Source organism: Mesoplodon mirus (genome assembly GCF_964341445.2).
Source record: "Mesoplodon mirus genome assembly, chromosome: 14".
Lineage (NCBI taxonomy): Eukaryota > Metazoa > Chordata > Mammalia > Artiodactyla > Ziphiidae > Mesoplodon > Mesoplodon mirus.
The window spans coordinates 790222-809279 of NC_138990.1; the positions used below are offsets into that span (position 1 = coordinate 790222).

Here is a 19058-nt window from a genome sequence, read left to right on the forward strand (position 1 = left end):
ATATCCTTGCCTCCTTTGTCATAGATTAGTGGACCATAGGTGTGTAGGTTTATTTCTGGGCTTTCTTTATTTTTTTTCTTTTACACTTTTATTGGAGTATAATTGCTTTACAATGGTGTGTTAGTTTCTGCTGTATAAAAAAGTGAATCAGCTCTATGTATACATATAACACCATATCTCCTCCTTCTTGCACCTGCCTCTCATCCCCTTATCCCACCCCTTTAGGTGGTCACAAAACACCGAGCTGATCTCCCTGTGCTATGTGGCTGCTTCCCAGTAGCTATCGATTTTACATTTGGTAGTGTATATATATTCATGCCACTCTCTCACTTTGTCCCAGCTTTCCCTTCACCCTCCATGTGTCATCAAGTGCTTTCTCTACGTCTGTGTCCTTCATCTTTTCCTGCCCCTAGTTTCTTCATAAAGTTTTTTTTTTAGATTGCATATATATGTGTTAGCATACGGTATTTGCTTTTCTCTTTCTGACTTACTTCACTCTGTAGGACAGACTCTAGATCCATCCACCTCACTACAAATAACTCAATTTCCTTTCCTTTTATGGCTGAGTAATATTCCATTGTATATATGTGCCACATCTTCTTTATCCATTCATCTGTCGATGGACACTTAGGTTGCTTCCATGTCCTGGGTATTGTAAATAGAGCTACAATGCACATTGTGGTACATGACTCTTTTTAAATTATGGTTTTCTCAGGATAAATGCCCAGCAGTGGGATTGCTGGGTCCTATGGTAGTTCCACTTTTAGTTTCTAAGGAACCTCCATACCATTCTCCCTAGTGGCTATATCAATCTACATTCCCACCAGCAGTGCAAGAGGGTTCCCTTTTCTCCAATAAATGCCTCTCCAGCATTTATTGTTTGTAGATTTTTTGAATGATGGCCATTCTGACTGGTGTGAGGTGATACCTCACTGTAGTTTTGAGTTGCATTTCTCTAATGATTAGTGATGTTCAGCATCCTTTCATGTGTTTGTTGGCAACCTGTATATCTTCTTTGGAGAAATGTCTATATAGATCTCCTGCCCATTTTTGGATTGGGTTTTTTGTTTTTGTGCTATTGAGCTACAGGAGTTGCTTGTAAATTTTGGACATTAATACTTAGTCATTTGCTTCATTTGAAAAAATTTTCTACCATTCTGAGGGTTGCCTTTTCCTTTCCCTTGCTGTGCAAAAGATTTTAAGTTTCATTAGGTCCCATTTTTAAATTTTTGTTTTTATTTCCATTTCTCTAGGAGGTGGGTCAAAAAGGATCTTGCTGTGATTGATGTCATAGATTGTTCTGCTTATGTTTTCCTATAAGATTTTACAGTGTCTGGTCTTACATTTAGGTCTCTAATCCATTTTGAGTTTATTTTTGTGTGTGGTGTTAAGGAGTGTTCTAATTTCATTCTTTTACATGTAGCTGTCCAGTTTTCCCAGCACCACTTATTGAAGACACTGTCTTTTCCCCATTGTATATCCTTGCCTCCTTTGTCATAGATTAGTTAACCATAGGTACGTGGGTTTATCTCTGGGCTTTATGTCCTGTTCTATTGATCTGTATTTCTGTTTTTGTGCCAGTACCATATTTTCTTGATTACTTTAGCTTTGTAGTATAGTCTGAAGTCAGGAAGTCTGATTCCTCCAGCTCTTTTTTTTCCCCTCAGGGCTGCTTTGGCTATCCGGGGTCTTTTGTGTCTTCCTACAAATGTTAAGATTTTTTGTTCTAGTTCTGTAGAAAATGCCCCAGTAATTTGATAGGGATTGCATTGAATCTGTAATTTGCTTTGGGTAGTGTAGTCATTTTCACAATATTGATTCTTCTAATCCAGGAACATTGTATATGTCTCCATCTGTTTATATCATATCTGATTTCTTTCATCAGTGTCTTATAGTTTTCTGAGTACAGGTTTTTTACTTCCTTAGACAGGTTTATTCCTATGTATTTTATTTTTTTGTTGCAATGGTAACGGGATTTTTTCCTTAATTTCTCTTTCTGATCTTTCATTGTTAGTGTAAAGGAATGAAAGAGATTTCTGTGCATTAATTTTGTATCCTGCAACTTTACCAAATTCATTGATTAGCTCTAGTAGTTTTCTGGTGGCATCTTTAGGCTTCTCTATCTATGGTATTACGTCATCTGCAAACAGTGACAATTTTACTTCTTCTTTTCCAATTTGTATTCCTTTTATTTCTTTTTCTTCTCTGATTGCTGCAGCTAGGACTTCCAAAACTATGTTGAATAATAGTGGCGAGAGTGGACATCCTCATCTTGTTCCTGATCTTAGAGGAAATGCTTTCAGTTTTTCACCATTGAGAATGACGTTTGCTGTCAGTTTGCCATATATGGGCTTTATTATGTTGAGGTAGGTTCCCTCTATGCCCAATTTCTGGAGAGTTTTTATCATAAATGGGAATTGAATTTTCTCAAAAGCTTTTCCTGCATCTATTGAATGATTATATGGTTTTTATTCTACAGTTTGTTAATATGGTGTATCATCACATTGATTGATTTGTGTATATTGAAGAATCCTTGCATCCCTGGGATAAACCCCACTTAATCATGGTGTATGATCCTTTTAATGTGTTGTTCGATTCTGTTTGCTAGTATTTTGTTGAGGATTTTTACATTTATATTCATCAGTGATATTCGTCTGTAATTTTCTTTTCTTGTAGTATCTTTGTCTGGTTTTTGTATTAGGGTGATGTTGGCATTATAGAATGAGTTTTGGAGTGTTCCTTCCCCTGAAATTTTTTTGAAGAGTTTGAGAAGGTTCGGTGTTAGCTCTTCCCTAAATGTTTGATAGAATTCACCTGTGATGCCATCTGGTTCTGGGCTTTTGTTGGCAGATTTTTAATCACAGTTTCAATTTCATTACTTGTGATTGGTCTGTTCATATTTTATATTTCTTCCTGGTTCAGTCTTGGAACTGACTAAGAATTCTTAGAATTTGTCCATTTCTTCCAGGTTGTCCATTTTATTGGCATAGAGTTGCTTGTAATAGTCTCTTATGATGGTTTGTATTTCTGCAGTGTCTGTTGTAACTTCTCCTTTTTCATTTCTAATTTTATTGATTTGAGTCCTCTCCCTGTTTTTCCTGAGTCTGGCTAAAAGTTTATCAGTTTTGTTTATCTTCTCAAAGAACCAGCTTTTAGCTTTATTGATCTTTGCTATTGTATTCTTTGTTTCTATTTCATTTATTTCTGCTCTGATCTTTATGATTTCTTTCCTTCTACTAACTTTGGGTTTTGTTCTTCTTTAGTTTCTCTAGGTGTAAGGTTAGATTGTTTATTTGAGATTTTTCTTGTTTTTTGATGTAGGCTTGTATTGCTATAAACTTCCCTCTTAGAACTGCTTTTGCTGCATCCCATAGGTTTTGGATCATCGTGTTTTTGTTGTCATTTGTCTCTAAGTAGTTTTTGATTTCCTCTTTTATTTCTTCAGTGATCTCTTGTATTTAGTAACGTATTGTTCAGCCTCCATGTGTTTGTGTTTTTTACGTTTTTTTCCCTGTAACTGATTTCTAATCTCATAGCATTGTGGTTGGCACAGCTGCTTGATGTGATTTCAGTTCTCTTAAATTTACTGAGGCTTTATTTGTGATCTATCCTGGAGAATGTTCTGTGTGCAGTTGAGAAGAACGTGTAATCTGCTGTTTTGGGATGGAATGTCCTATAAATATCAATTAAATTTATCCGGTCTCTTCTGTCATTTAAAGCTTATGTTTCCTTATTAATTTTCTGTCTCGATGATCACCACTGGTGTAAGTGAGGTGTTAAAGTCCCCCGCTATTATTTTGTTACTGTCGATTTCCTCTTTTATAGCTGTTAGCAGTTGCCTTATGTATTGAGGTGCTCCTATGTTGGGAATATATATATATATATATATATATATACACACACACACATATATATATATATTTTTTCCGGTACGCGGGCCTCTCACCGCTGCAGCCCCTCCCGCTGTGGAGCACAGGCTCCAGAAGCGCAGGCTAAGCGGGCATGGCTCACGGGCCCAGCCTCTCTGCAGCACGTGGGATCCTCCCGGGCCAGGGCACGAACCCACGTTCCCTACATTGGCAGGTGGACCCTCAACCACTGCGCCACCAGGGAAGCCCCATATATATTTATAATTGTTATATCTTCTTGGATTGAACCCTTGATCATGATGTAGTGTTTTTCCTTGTGTTTTGTAACATTCTTTATTTTAAGGTCTATTTTATCTGATATGAGTATTGCTACTTCAGATTTCTTTTGACTTTCATTTGCATGGAATATATTTTTCCATCCTTTCACTTTCACTCTGAATGTGTCCCTAGGTCTGAAATGAGTCTCTTGTAGGCAGTATATATATGGGTCTTGTTTTTGCATCCATTCGGCGAACCTGTATCTTTTGGTTGGAGCATTTAATCCATTCACGTTTAAGGTAATTATCGATATGTATGTTTCTATTACTATTTTCTTAATTGTTATGGGTTTGTCTTGGTGAGTCCTTTTCTTCTCTTCTGTTTCCCACTTAGAGAGGTTCCTTTAGCTTTTGTTATAGAGCTGGTTTCGTGGTGCTGAATTCTCTCAGCTTTTGCTTGTCTGTAAAGCTTTTGATTTCTCCATCAAATCTGAATGAGATCCTTGCTGGGTAGAGTAATCTTGACTGTAGGTTATTCCCTTTCATCACTTTAAGTATATCATGCCACTCCCTTTTGGCTTCTAGAGTTTCTGCTGAGAAATCAGCTGTTAACCTTATGGGAGTTCCCTTGTGTGTTATTTGTCATTTTTCCCTTGTTGCTTTCAATCATTTTTCATTGTCTTTAATTTTTGTCAATTTGATTACTATGTGTATCGGTATTTTTCTCCTTTGGTTTATCCTGCCCGGCACTCTCTGTGCTTCCTGGACTTGGGTGGCTATTTCCTTTCCCATGCTAGGGAAGTTTTCGACTATAATCTCTTCAAATATTTTCTCGGGTCCTTTCTCTCTCTCTTCTCCTTCTGGGACCCTTAAAATGTGAATGTTGTTGCGTTTAACGTTGTCCCAGAGGTCTCTTAAGGTGTCTGCATTTATTTACATTCTTTTTCTTTATTCTGTTCCATGGCAGTGATTTCCACCTTTCTGTCTTCCAGGTCACTGATCCGTTCTTCTGCCACAGTTATTCTGCCACTGATTCCTTCTAGTGTATTTTTTATTTGAGTTATTGTATTGTTCATCTCTGTTTGTTCTTTAATTCTTCTAGGTGTTTGTTCCTTAATTCTTCTAGGTCTTTGTTAAGCATTTCTTGCATCTTCTTGATCTTTGCCTCCATTCTTTTTCCAAGGTCTTGGATCATCTTCACTATCATTATTCTGAATTCTTTTTCTGGAAGGTTGCCTATCTCCACCTCATTTCATCTTTTGTCTGGGGTTTTATCTTGTTCCTTGATCTGGTATAAAGTCCTCTGCCTTTTCATTTTGTCTATCTTTCTGTGAATGTGGTTTTCCTTCCACAGGCTGCAGAATTGTAGTCCTTCTTGCTTCTGCTGTCTGCCCTCTGGTGGCTGAGTCTAGCTTAGAGGCTTGTGCAAGCTTCCTGATGGGAGGGACTGGTGGTGGGTAGAGCTGGGTGTTGCTCTGGTGGGCAGAGCTCAATAAAACTTTAATCCACTTGTCTGCTGATGAATGGGACTGGGTTCCCTCCCTGTTGGTTGTTTGGCCTGAGGCAACCTAGCACTGGAGCCTACCTTGCTCTGGGTGGGGCTAAAGGCTACACTAGGAGGGCTCGTGCCAAGGAGTATTTCCCAGAACTTCTACTGCCAGTGCTGTCGTCCCCACGATGAGCCATAGCCACACCCCGCCTCTGCAGGAGACCCTCTAAAACCAGCAGGTAGGTCTGGTCAGTCTCCTATGGGGTCACTGCTCCTTCCCCTGGGTCTTGATATGCACGCTACTTTGTGTGTGCCCTACAAGAGTGGAGTCTCTGTTGAGAATCTGAGTCTCTGAGTGGAGTTGAGACTCTGAGACTCTGAGTGGAGTCACACAGACTCTGGGACCTGTGAAGCTTCAATGCTTTGTGGTTCTAGAAATCCTATAGGAGATGGTCCAAAGCAGGTGAAGCTAATGCTGTCAGTAGTGATGGTGAAGCCAAAGATCTGCAGTTCTGACTAGAGGTGCCGATGTACATGCAGGACAAAATCATCTCGTGTTACTGTAGTTCAGGCACGTTTAAGATGAATGCAGTCATGTTAATACCTAACATATTCTATCCTTTGCCTCCCCTCAGGGACCCCCTCCTCAGTTCCTGAGCCTCCTGTAAGTCATGTACAGGGGAATGGAGAGTGGGCTCTGTCCAGTCTGAGCTCTGAGTTTCCCTGTGTATATCTTAGGATACTCTGTATTTCTGTGGTGTCTGTTGTAACATCATGTCTTTCATTTCTGATTTATTTTGGACCTCGATTTTTAAAAAAACATACTACTGTTGTCTTTTTTTCTTTACAGAAGCTTAATAAGTGTTAGATCTACTACCCTTACTCTATGTGTAATTTTTGCAGTGAGATTTTTACTTTTGTTTGTTTTCTTGTTACTATCAATAGTTAGTCAGATTTCTTTTAAGCTACCTTCAACATTGCTTATAAAGCTGCTTTATTAGTGATGACAGAGCCTTAATGGAAGTCGTGTTCTGGTTGTAAATTAGAATGCACTGTGCCAGCAAAAAGCCCCTTAAGTTTAGGTCTCATTACTTCTTGTTCGTTTTTTTTAAAATTTATTTATTTATTTTTGGCTGTGTTGAGTCTTCGTTTCTGTGCGAGGGCTTTCTCCAGTTGCGGCAAGCGGGGGCCACTCTTCATCGTGGTGCACGGGCCTCTCACTGTCGTGGCCTCTCCCGTTGCGGAGCACAGGCTCCAGACGCACAGGCTCAGTAGTTGTGGCACATGGGCTTAGTTGCTCCGCGGCGTGTGGGATCTTCCCAGACCAGGGCTCGAACCCGTGTCCCCTGCATTCGCAGGCAGACTCCCAACCACTGCACCACCAGGGAAGCCCCTCTTGTTCTTTTTTTAATTTAATTTTTTTTTATCAGAGCAAATTTGATTAAAATGTTTTGTTTATTCTAGGTGTGCAACATGTGGTTCTTTTACAAATATACATGTATCTATACTTCTTCGGATCATTTTCCCATGTAGGTTATGACACAATGTTGAGTAGTCTTCTCTCAGTTTTCCGTGGGTCTTTGGTGATGATATATTTCACATGTGTTTCTATATCTGTGTTAACTCCAATATCCTAATCTATCCAATCCTCACACGTTTCCATTTGGTGAACCATAAGTTTGTTTAATGAATCTGTGATTGCCTTTCTTTGTGGAAATATCTTCATTGGTATCAATTTTTAGCTAACACCTGTAAGTGATATTATAGAATATGTGTCTTTTGCTTTCTGACTTAGTACAATTTGCCAGATTACCTCTAGAATCATCTACAGTGCTGCAAATGGCATGGTTTCATTTTTTTCCCTAGCTAATATTCCATCTGTACATGTACCAGTTCTTCTTTGTCCACTCACCTCTTGATGGACTTTTTGGTTGCCTCCATGTCTTGGTTATTGTAATACTACTGCAATGCAGATTTGCCTGCCTGTGTCTTTCCAATTCTGTCTTCTTATGTTATAGGCCCAGGATCGGGCCTGCTGTATCTCATATGGTAACTCAGTGTTTACCTTTTAAAGGCACCACCATTCTGTTCTCATTAGTGGCTCTTTCCAGGTTATGTCCCACTTAAAGTGGAGGGTATGCATTTCTCCACAACACCTTCAGCATTTATTGTTTGTAGTTTCCTTGCTGATGGTTATTCTGACTGGTGTGAGCTAATATCTCTTTGTGGTTGGATTTGCATGCGCCTAATAATCCATTGAAATTTAGCTTTAAGGCATGTCCTTTCTTTTTCAAACTGTGAATAGAGCTTACCTCTTCAAATTCTTTTCTTGAGTATGTGCCACATTTTGAAATTTCTTGGCCATTACTTCCCTCAAGACATTTTGAGGGCAGGTTTCATATTCAGCCCTGCAGTACTTGTGCATATGAAGCGATCATTAGCACAGGTTTTAAAGCTTCTGTTGCAGGTAACGGCAAGAGGGCGACAGCTTTTCTACATTTCCGACTCTGGTAACTAGGGAAACAGACCTTCCTGCCAGCGGTGTTCATCAGTTATAAATTAGAGTAGAATGTGCCCGGATAAACCCCCAAATGCTGATGTCTCCATACTTATGTTGTTTTTTAAATTTCATCTATATTTTTCATTGTAGTAATACTCCATTGTGTACATGGACCACTTCTTCTTTGTGCATTCCTCTGTTGATGGACATTTTTATTGCTTCCAAGTGTTGGCTATGGTAAATATTGCTGGAGGGCAGGATTGCCAGCCTGTGTCTTTTTGATTCTCATCTTCTCAGGTGATAAGCCCAGCAGTGTTTATGCTAGATGGAATGGTAGCTCAATGTTTATCTTTTCAAGGCATCAGAATTCTGTTTTCATTAGTGGCTCTTACCACGTCCAACATACAACCGAGTGTACACCTTTCTCCACAACCCCTTCATCATTCATTGTTTCCAGAACTTATGCTAATAGCCATTCTGACTGGTGTGAGATGATAAATTTTTGTAATTTGCATTTGCTGGTCTTTAATAATTACTAATGTTCAGCATTTTTCCAGGCCTTTTCCTTTTCTTTAAAAAAAAAAAAGAGAAGAAAAAATGTGTGAGTCTAATATACCTCTTGAAATTGTCTTCTTGGAATGTTGCCTTCTTTTGAATTTTTTGGTCGATTTTTGACCCCAGGACTTTTTTGAGAGCAGGTGTCATTTACAGGCCTGCAATGATTGTGAATATTTGGTGACCATTAGCACTGCGTTTAAAGCTGCTGTTGAGGGAAACGGCCACAAGGCGGCAGCATTTCTCCATTCCCAAATCTGGTTATTAGGGTAGCAGAGCCTTTCTGGAAGTCGTGTTCCTAGTTTGTAAATTAGAATGGAATGTGCCAGGAAAAACCCCCATAAGTTTATGTCTGATTACTTCTTCTTCGTTATTTTAATTTTTTTAATCGGGGTAATGATTAGAATATTGTTTGTCCTAGGTGTACACAATCTGGTTCATTTAGACATTATATATGTCTAGTCGTGTACAGAACCCCTTCCCATGTAAATTATTACAGAGTGTTCCGTACACCTCCCTTGCTATATGGTCGGTCGTTTTGTTATATGTATTTAATAGGTATTTGTATACATATGGTAAAATTAATCTTAATTTATCCATTCCCCCACCTTTCCTTTTAGATGAGCACAGTTTGTTTTCTAAGTCTGTGAGTGTCTTTCTCTGAGGAAATATGTTCATTTGTGTCAGTTGTTAGATAACACCTATAAATGATATCATAGGATATATGCCGTTAGCTTTCTAACATACCTCATGTTCTGTGATTATCTTTAGGCTCATCTGTGGTGCCTCAAAGAGTAGTGTTTCACTGTGTTCCGTGGCTAATATTCCACTGTGTACATGGACCACTTCCTCTTTATCCATTCATCTGTTGGTGGACATTTTGGTTGTTTTCATGCCTTGGCTATTGTAAATATGGCTGCAGTGCAGCTGCTGCGGCCTGTGTCTTCTCGATTCTGGTCTTCTCAGGTGAGAGGCCCAGTGGTGGGCCTGCTGCATCGAATGGTGGCTCAATTTTCACTTTTAAACGCAACTCCTTTCTGTTCTCATTATTGGATGTTACCACTTTACATCTCACCAGCAGCTAGAGGGTACAGAGTTCTCTAAAACCCCTTCAGCATTTATTGTTCGTAGACTTTTTGCTGAAGGTCAGTCGACTAGTGTGAGTTGAATCCATTTTGTAGAAAAGATTTGCATGAGTCTAATAATTCCTGATGTTGAGCTTTTGTCGATTTTCCTGTTTTTTTAAAAAAAAGAGTAAAACTTACCTCTTCATACTATCTCCTTGAAAAATTTGCCTGTTTTGAATTTTTTTGGCCATTCCCTAGGTCAGGATAGTTTTTGAGGGCAGGTGTCCTTTACAGCCCTTAGACCTTGTGAATGTTAAGTGACCATTAGCTGTGGGCTTAAACCCCTCTTGTGGGAAATGGCCACAAGTCAACAGCATTTCTACATTTCGAACTCTGGGTTTTTGGGCAACAGAGCCTTCTTGGAAATCGTGTTAGGAGGCTGAAAATTAGAGTAGAATGTGCCAGGGCAAATCCCCAAGAGCTTATATCTCCTTATTTCTTGCTTGTTTTTTAAATTTAATTTTTATTTATTATCAAAGCAAATTAGATAAAAATGTGTTTTTCCAGGTGTACAGAGTTTAGTTTATTATGTCTATGTATCTATCTATCTATTCATCTTTGGATCCTTTCCCATGTAGGTTATTAAAGAGTGTTGAGTAGACCTCTCTTGGTATCCCATAGGTATTTTGTGATTATATATTTCATATGTATTAGTACATGTCTGTTAACCCCCATATCCTAATTCATCCATTCCTTACACCTTTCCATTTGCTTAAACATAATTTTCTTTTGTTAATCCATGCCTGTCCTTTTCTTGGAAATAAGTTCTTGGGTATCAGTTTTTAGGTAGTAGCTAGAAGTGATGTCATAGGATATTTGTCTTTTGGTTTCTTTCTTACTTCAAGTTGAGTGATAATCTTAAGGTCCTTCTATGGTGGTGCAAACGGCACTGTTTCATTCTTTTCCATGGCTAATATTCCATTGTATACGTTGGCCTCTTCTTCTTTGTGTGTTTTTCTGTTGATGGACATTTCAGTGTCTTCCAAGTCTTGGCTATGGTAAATGTTCCTGCAGTGCATGATTGCCAGCCTGTGTCTTTTTGATTCTGCTCTGGTCAGGTGATAGGCCCATCAAAGGGCCTACAAGATCACATAGTACCTCAAGTTTTTCGTTTAAACACACATCCATTCTGTTCTCGCTACTGGCTGTTAGCAGTTTACATCCCCCCAACAACTAGAGGGTATACAGTTCTCTGAAAGCTCTTCAGCATTTATTCTTTGTAAACTTTTTGCTGATGATCATTCTGACGTCTGTGAGGTGAACGTTTCTGTAGATTGGATTTGAATGGCTTTATTAATTCCTGATGTTGAGCATTTTACCATGCCTCTTTTTCTTTCAACAAACAAAAAGAAAGAAAGACAAAGTTTGCGTATCATTTTCCCTTTTTTTAGAAGACAGTGAGTAAAACTCACCTTTCATACTATCTTCTTGAAAATTTTGCCTGTTTTGAATATTTTTGGCCATTCCCTGCCTCAGCACAGTTTTTGAGGGCAGGTGTCCTTTACAGCCCTGGGTCCTTGTGAATGTTAAGTGACCAGTAGTTATGGGTTTAAAGCCGCTCTTGCGGGAATCTACCACAAGGTGGCAGCATTTCTACATTTCCAACTGTGAGTTTTTGGGCAACAGAGCTTTCCTGGAAATCGTTTTAGTAGGCTGCAAATTAGAGTGGAATGTGCCAGCGCAAACGCCCAAGAGCTTATATCTCCTTACTTGTTCTTTTTTAAATTTAATTTTTATTAATTATCAGAGCAAATTTGATAAAAATGTTGTTTCTCCTAGGTCTTTTAAAAAAAAGGGGGAAATGTCAAAAAGCTCAACCTCATGAATTATTAGACTCCTGCAAATCTAATCTACAAAAAGGTTTCAACTCACACCAGTCGAGTGACCATCAGCAGAACGTCTACAAACAATAAATGCTGAAGGGGTTTTAGAGAACTGTGTACCCTGTACCTGCTGGTGAAATGTAAAGTGGTAACGGCAAATAATGAGAACAGAAAGGAGCTGCGTTTAAAAGTAAAAATTGTGGTACCATTCAATCCAGCAGGCGCACCACTGGGCCTCTCACCTGAGAAGCCCAGAACCGAGAAGACACAGGCTGCAAAAGCTGCAGTGCAGCCTTACTCACAATAGCCAAGACAGTGAAGCAACCAAAATGTCCATCGACAGGTGAATGGATAAAGAAGAGGTGGTCCATGTACACAGTGGAATATTAGCCATGGAAAACAATGAAACACTGCTCCTTGAGGAGGAGGCACCATGTATGAGGCACCATACATGAGCCTGGAGGTAATCAGAAAACATGAGGTTAGTCGGAAAGCAAAAGACCTATATCCTGTGATATCACTTATAGGCGTTATCTAACAACTGACACAAATGAACATATTTCCACAGAGAAAGATACTCACAGACTTAGAAAAGAAACTGTGCTCATCTAAAAGTAAAGGTGGGGGGAATGGATAAATTAAGATTAGTGTTACTACATGTATACCAATACATATTATATACATATATCAAAAGGACCCACCGTATAACAAGGGAGGTCTACAGAACACTCTGTAATAGTTTACATGGGAAGAGGATCTGTACATGAATAGACATATATAATGTACAAATGAACCAGATTGTGTACACCTAGGACAAACAATTTTCTAATCATTACCAAGATTAAAAAAATTTAAAAAAACAAACAAAAGGTAATGAGACATAAACTTATGGTGGTTTCTCCTGGCACATTCCATTATAATTAACAACCTAGGAACACGACTTCCAGAAAGGCTCTGCTGCCCTAGTACCCAGATTTGGGAATGGAGAAATGCTGCCTCCTTGTGGCCGTTTCCCACAACAGCAGCTTTAATCCCGTTGCTAAAGGTCACGAAATATTCACCAGACTTGCAGTTCTGTAAATGACACCTGCCCTCCAAAAAAGTCCTGGGGTCGAAAATCGACCAAAAATTTCAAAGGAGGGCAGCCTTCCAAGAGGACAATTTCAAGAGGTATATTGTACTCACACTTTTTTCTTTCTTTTTTTAACAGAAAAGAAAAAGGCGTGGAAAAATGATGAGTTTTAGGAATTTTTAAAGACATGCCAAACACAAATTACAAAAACCCAACAGCTCACACCAGTCAGAATGGTCAAGAGCAAAAATGCTGCAAACAGTAGACGCTGGGGGACTTAAGTGGGGGACTTAAGCCACTTCCCCATCTTCCGGAGCTTGAGTGTGTGATCTGTGTGCTGTTTGGACAGTCTTCCAACCTCAATTCTTTTTTTTTAAATTTAATTAATTGATTAATTTATTATTTTTATTTATTTTTGAATTTTTAAAATTTATTTTTTATACAGCAGGTTCTTATTAGTTATCTATTTTATACATATTGATGTATATATGTCAATCCCAGTCTTCCAATTCATCTCACCACCACCGACCCCTGCCCTGCCCCGCTTTCCCCCCTTGGTGTCCATACGTTTGTTCTCTACATCTGTGTCTCTATTTCTGCCTTACAGACCGGTTCATCTGTACCATTTTTCTAGATTCCACATATATGCATTAATATACAATATTTGTTTTTCTCTTTCTGACTTACTTCACTCTGTATGACAGCCTCTAGGTCCATCCACATCTCTACAAATGACCCAATTTCGTTCTTTTTTATCTCTGAGTAATATTCCATTGTATATACATACCACATCTTCTTTGTCCTTTCATCTGTCGATGGGCATTTAGGTTGCTTCCATGACCTAGCTATTGTGAATAGTGCTGCAATGAACATTGGGGTGCATATGTCTTTTTGATTTATGGTTTTCTCTGGGTATATGCCCAGTAGTGGGATTGCTGGGTCATATGGTAATTCTATTTTTAGTTTTTAAGGAACCTCCATACTGTTCTCCATAGTGGCTGTATCAGTTTACATTCCCACCAGCAGTGCAAGAGGGTTCCCTTTCTTCACACCCTCTCCGGCATTTGTTGTTTGTAGATTTTCTGATGATGTCCATTCTAACCGGTGTGAGGTGATACTTCATTGTAGTTTTGATTTGCATTTGTTTAATAATTAGTGATGTTGAGCAGCTTTTCATGTGCCTCTTGGCCATCTGTATGTCTTCTTTGGAGAAATGTCTATTTAGGCCTTCTGCCCATTTTTTGATTTGGGTTGTTTGTTTTTTTAATAGTGAGCTGCATGACTTATTTATAGATTTTGGAGATTAATCCTTTGTCTGTTGATTCATTTGCAAATATTTTTTCCCATTCTGAGGGTTGTCTTTTCATCTTTTTTATAGTTTCCTTTGCTGTGCAAAAGCTTTTAAGTTTCATTAGGTCCCATTTGTTTATTTGTTTTTAAGGCTGCATTGTTCCTTTGCTTAGTGATGAATATATAAAAGTCAAAGTTTTTGATATTATAAAACGTCAAAGTAATGAACATTCCTGTGTGAACACCTATGAATATATATGCTTTGTCTCAGTTAACTTCGCTCAGAATGGGACTTCTGCATCAAAGAGTTTATGCCCTTATGTTTCTGTGGATATTGCTACACTGTACCAGTTTATGGTTGTTCATGCAGGAAATACTTATTGAGAACGTGTTATGTTTAAGCACTGTGCTGGGTGCTAGCAGAAAGACTTGTGAAATTTTGTGAGTGAAGAGACTTGACCTGCCCTTTGTGAATTCTAAAAGTCCAGAGAGGGAATAGATATTCAAGGATCATACTCTGCATGTAGAATTACAACTCTGACAAGGGCCAAGGAGAGGAACATGGTACCATGAGAGCATATTTTAGGGAGGATTTGATCTCATCCTGGAGATTAGAGAAGGTTTATTTAGGGATGTTTCAGCTGATATCTGAAGGATGAGTAGGTATTAACCAGATATGGACGTTGGGGAGAGATTTCTGAGCATAAGGAATAACAAAAGACCCTATAAGAGGAAAGCATATGCTGTGTTGGAGGAACTGGCCAGGAAGGTGGGGCTGTTGGGGGAGCATGTGATTATAATGGAACTACAAGTGTGGGTAGGAGCTCGATCGTGCAGGCTTATGTTTAAGGTTTCAGACTTTAAGAGTAATAGAAAACCATTGAACTTCTTTTGTTGAAGGTGAGTGTGTGGAACATACCCAATTGCATTTTCAACCTATCATTTTGCTACTGAGTGGAGAATACACTGCAGGGAGAAAGAGTGGAAGCGAGGAAACAAGTTAGGAGACTTTTGTAGAAATTGGGCATAATGGTGGCTTGGACCAGGGTATGGTGGTCATTTTGGTGGAAAGATGTGGACAGATTCTAGAGGTGTGTAGGCAGTATCATTGTTAGCACTGCTGGTGGGTTGAGGATGAGGGTGAGGGAGAAATAGCTGTCAGTGATGGTGATTCCTAAGATTCTGGCTCCTATGGTTGGTTAGATAGGGTTTTTTAGATATGATGTTAATATTTATCCTAATTTGTCATTTGTTATTTTGGTTATTTATGAATACTCTGTCATATTAAGTCTCCTGTTTATAGTGTACAGAGAATTTTCACCCAAACTGACTGTTGCATATTATCAGAAAACTTTTTAACATCTGCCAGTTTGGTCCTGTATTTTATTCTCTTTCATTTATTAATTAAATTGTTGTATTAATGTAAATAATTATATTAATAGATTTTCTACAGTTGCGTTACCCTTGCATCCTTGGAATAACGCCTTTTTGTAGTCATGGTAGATATCATTCTTTAATAATTATTGATTAGATGTGCTGATATTTTCTTAGGATTTTTATATCTATATTTGTAAAGCGAAATTGGACCTCTTTTGCAAAAACTTGATTTACTTTTCTTTTTATTTACAAATGACTCGAATTTTGTTGTTTTGTAGATATTTGATTGATGTAGAAGGCATGTGGCCAGGTGATGCAATTGGATGTAAGTATAAGGGTTGTCACTACTTTTCCCTTTTTATAAAATTTGAAGGTAGAAGTGTAGGGGAATTTCTCAAATTTTGGAAAAAGAGAAAAGTTTGTAATTCATTTGTTCTGACATAAGATAACCTTTTCCCAAAAGTTTTTAAAGGGATGCATCTGGAAATAGCGAGATATAACAGCCTGAATAATTAGTCAGTGGATTTCAGCATTTTTTTTCTTTTTTAAATTTATTTAATTAACTTATTTGTTTTTGATATTATATCCACTGCACCACCAAGGAAGTCCTTTTTCTTGCTTCCTTCCTTCCTTCCTTCCTTCCTTCTTTAAAGCTCCATGTCATTTAAAATACATGACTTCTTACTAAAAATCTGCAGTTCATATAACCAAGGGGTTAATAACTTCTCCTCTAAAAGTTATATTCCTTGGACTTCCCTGGTGGTCCAGTGGTTAAGACTGTGTGCTTCCAATGCAGCAGGCGTGGGTTCAATCCCTAGTTGGGGAGCTAAGATCCCACATGTTGCTCAGCCAAAGAAATTTTTTTTTAAGTTATATTCCTGTATTATTGAATTTAGTGGTTTAGATTTTTTTTTAATGTTTAGAAGATTTCAATTTATTTACCAGGAACAAACAAAACCTAATGTAAAAATAGTTTTCCAGAAACTATTTCCATCATTCTCTTTTTCCCTTTCTCCTGCAGACTGGTGTTTTATCTTTACAAGTTCTCCGTCATCCCATAAGAAAGCTGCTCTTCTTCCGGTTTCATAAGAGATGGTGAACAGTGGTAAAATATCCAGGTTACCTAAATTTCTAGAGTACACTTCAGGGAGCAAAAGATCGGGTGGGATGTTGGGGCTGAGTGAGAGATACAGATTCTGGTGAGACTGAGAGTCACTCACAAACATCACTGGGCTGTGGTGAAGGGAGAACAAAAATAAATGAGGTTCCTGCTGGTGGACGGGAAGCCAAAACGAAGAAGAATGGTGCGTAGCTGGGCAGTGTCATTAGGCCCATAAGTGCTGTGTCTTCTGATAGTAATTATGAACAGAAACCAACTAATAATTACTAATAACGTGTAGGTGACCAATCCTGGAGAGCTGAGGCAGAGACAAGGAAAGATGGCATGATACCTTGTCTCTGGTTCATTGAGTTTCCCAGGCTGGGTTGTGACCAGTCTTGGGTGAAATCATAACTAAATCATTTTTGCTAAGGGGATCAGCTTTCGTGGGGTCCTTTCTCTGCACTCTGTCCAATGATAAAGCCCACTGGTTTATACCTCCTGGAAAACAGTTATTTCAAAACAGTATAAGTGAAGCATTGATGAAACAGCCATGAAGAACATGTTTCCATATGGCCTCGTACCTCCTTTTCAAAGTGCTTTAAAACATTTTTCATCCAAAAATCAATAAAAGAAAAGGATTGGGATCAAATCCCATACAGAGGTAGTGTAAGAAAAAAAAAGAGTATAAGGAGCAGAATAGCATCTCTTCAGACAATAAAATCAAGTTGGAAAAGACAGGTCCACAAAACAGATCAAAACTGTAACATTATTTCAAAGTGGGCTAAATGATGTTAGGAAAAACAATGGAAAAGATGAAAGAACGTGGATTGAGGAGGGAATGGGAAGTCATTGTTTAATGGCTATAGAGTCTCTGTTTGGGATGGTGCAAAAGTTCTGGAAATGGTAAATGCTGATAAATGCCACCTATGGGTGTTTGGTTTTAGCTGATCTTCTTCCATGAAAGGGTTTGGAGAGATTCAGAAACTATGCTGCTGCCTCCATCTTTCTGAGGTCCTGCTCCGTCTTTTGACATAATTATTTTGAATTTGGATAGTGCTGATGGTTGCACAGCATTGTGAATGTATTTAACGTCACTGAATTGTATACTTGAAAATGGTTGAAATACTAAATTTTGTTTTATGTATATTTTACTATAATAAAAAAAAGATGAACAAACAGCATAAACCAGAAATAGGTAAGATGATAGAACTCAGGACAGAATTCAAAATAAAAGAAAAAAAAATTCAGAAATGAGGACTAAATTTAAAATAATACAAGAGTGGTGACTTCCCTGGTAGTCCAGTGGTTAAGAATCTGCCTTCCAATGCAAGGGATTCAGGTTCGATCCCTGGTTGAGGAACTGAGATCCCACATGCCGCAGGGCAACTAAGCCCACACGCCGCAACTACTGAGCCTACGTGCTGTGGAGCCTATGCGCCACAACTAGAGAGCCCACGAGCCACAAGGGAGAGCCCACGCACTGCAACGAAGAGCCCACGTGCTGCAACTAATACCTAACACCTCCAAAAATAAATAAATTAAATAAAATAATACGAGTGAATGAACATAATGGATAATGCCTTAAGAGAAATAAACAAGAAGAGGAAAAAGTTTTTTAAATCAAAAAGAAGATAGAAAGAATTTTAGAGAAATGGCAAACATAAAAGATAGGCAAAAAAGAGTCAGGACAGCTCTGAAAAGAGTAATATAAGTACGTATAAGAATCTATTATACCATAAAAGTGACATTTCAAATCCGTGGGACAGATGAGTCAATAAATTGTGATACATGCATGTTGAGGTATAGATAGTTCTCTGGAAGGATCCACGGCACGGCAAAAGCAGATGCCTCTGAGGAGGGAAATGTGCGGCTGAGGAACATGGGGAAAAGGGTGACTTTTCATTGAATACCCTTGTGTACCTTTTCTAATGTTCTGTCATGTGAATTTATTACCTCTGAAGTTCGCCTGAGTTCAAACCCCAGTTCTGCAAATTACTAGCTCTTAATCTTGGGCAAACTCTTCACACTCTCCAAGCCTCTTTATCTGTGAAATAAGGTCAGTAACTTAGCCTGGTGCTGCCTGGCACAGAATCAACTGTCAATAACTGGAGATTATTAGTGTAAAAAACCGAAATACCCATCAATGGATGAATGGATATTTTAAATGTGGTGTATATGTGAAATCTTACACAGTCATAAAAAGCAATGAAGTACTGACACATGCTATGACATGGACGAACTTGTAAACATTACGCTAAGTGAAAGAAGCCCCACACAGTGGTCACAGTTGTATTATTTCATGAAATGTCCAGAAAAGGCAAAACCATAGCGACTGAAAGGAAATGAATGGTTGCAGGGACTGAAGGAGGAGGGGATGAAGAGGGCCTGCTGATGGTTACGGGGCTTCTTTTTGGGGTGATGAAAACATGATGGGTTAGGTGATGGTGATGGTTGCATAGGCTTGAGAATGTACGAAATGACACTGAATTTGCAGTCTCAGAAGGTGAATTTTATGGCATGTGAATGACATCTCAAAAAATAATTTTGAAAATGAAAATTGCCAGTTTTCCCATTTTCACTATCCACTGCCTCCATCT

The 19058-nt window shown here is 38.5% G+C and overlaps 1 protein-coding gene across 1 annotated transcript in view; it reads left to right on the plus strand.

Moving 5' to 3' along the window:
• Positions 1–19058, plus strand: part of LOC309815915 (uncharacterized protein) — a gene marked incomplete at its 5' end in the record, with an annotated part of 89874 nt that overhangs the window by 33217 nt on the left and 37599 nt on the right. Inside the window, one exon of the mRNA XM_082642997.1 lies at positions 15638–15669. Coding sequence (XP_082499123.1) covers positions 15638–15669 — 32 coding nt within the window. The remainder of the gene's footprint in view (positions 1–15637; positions 15670–19058) is intronic.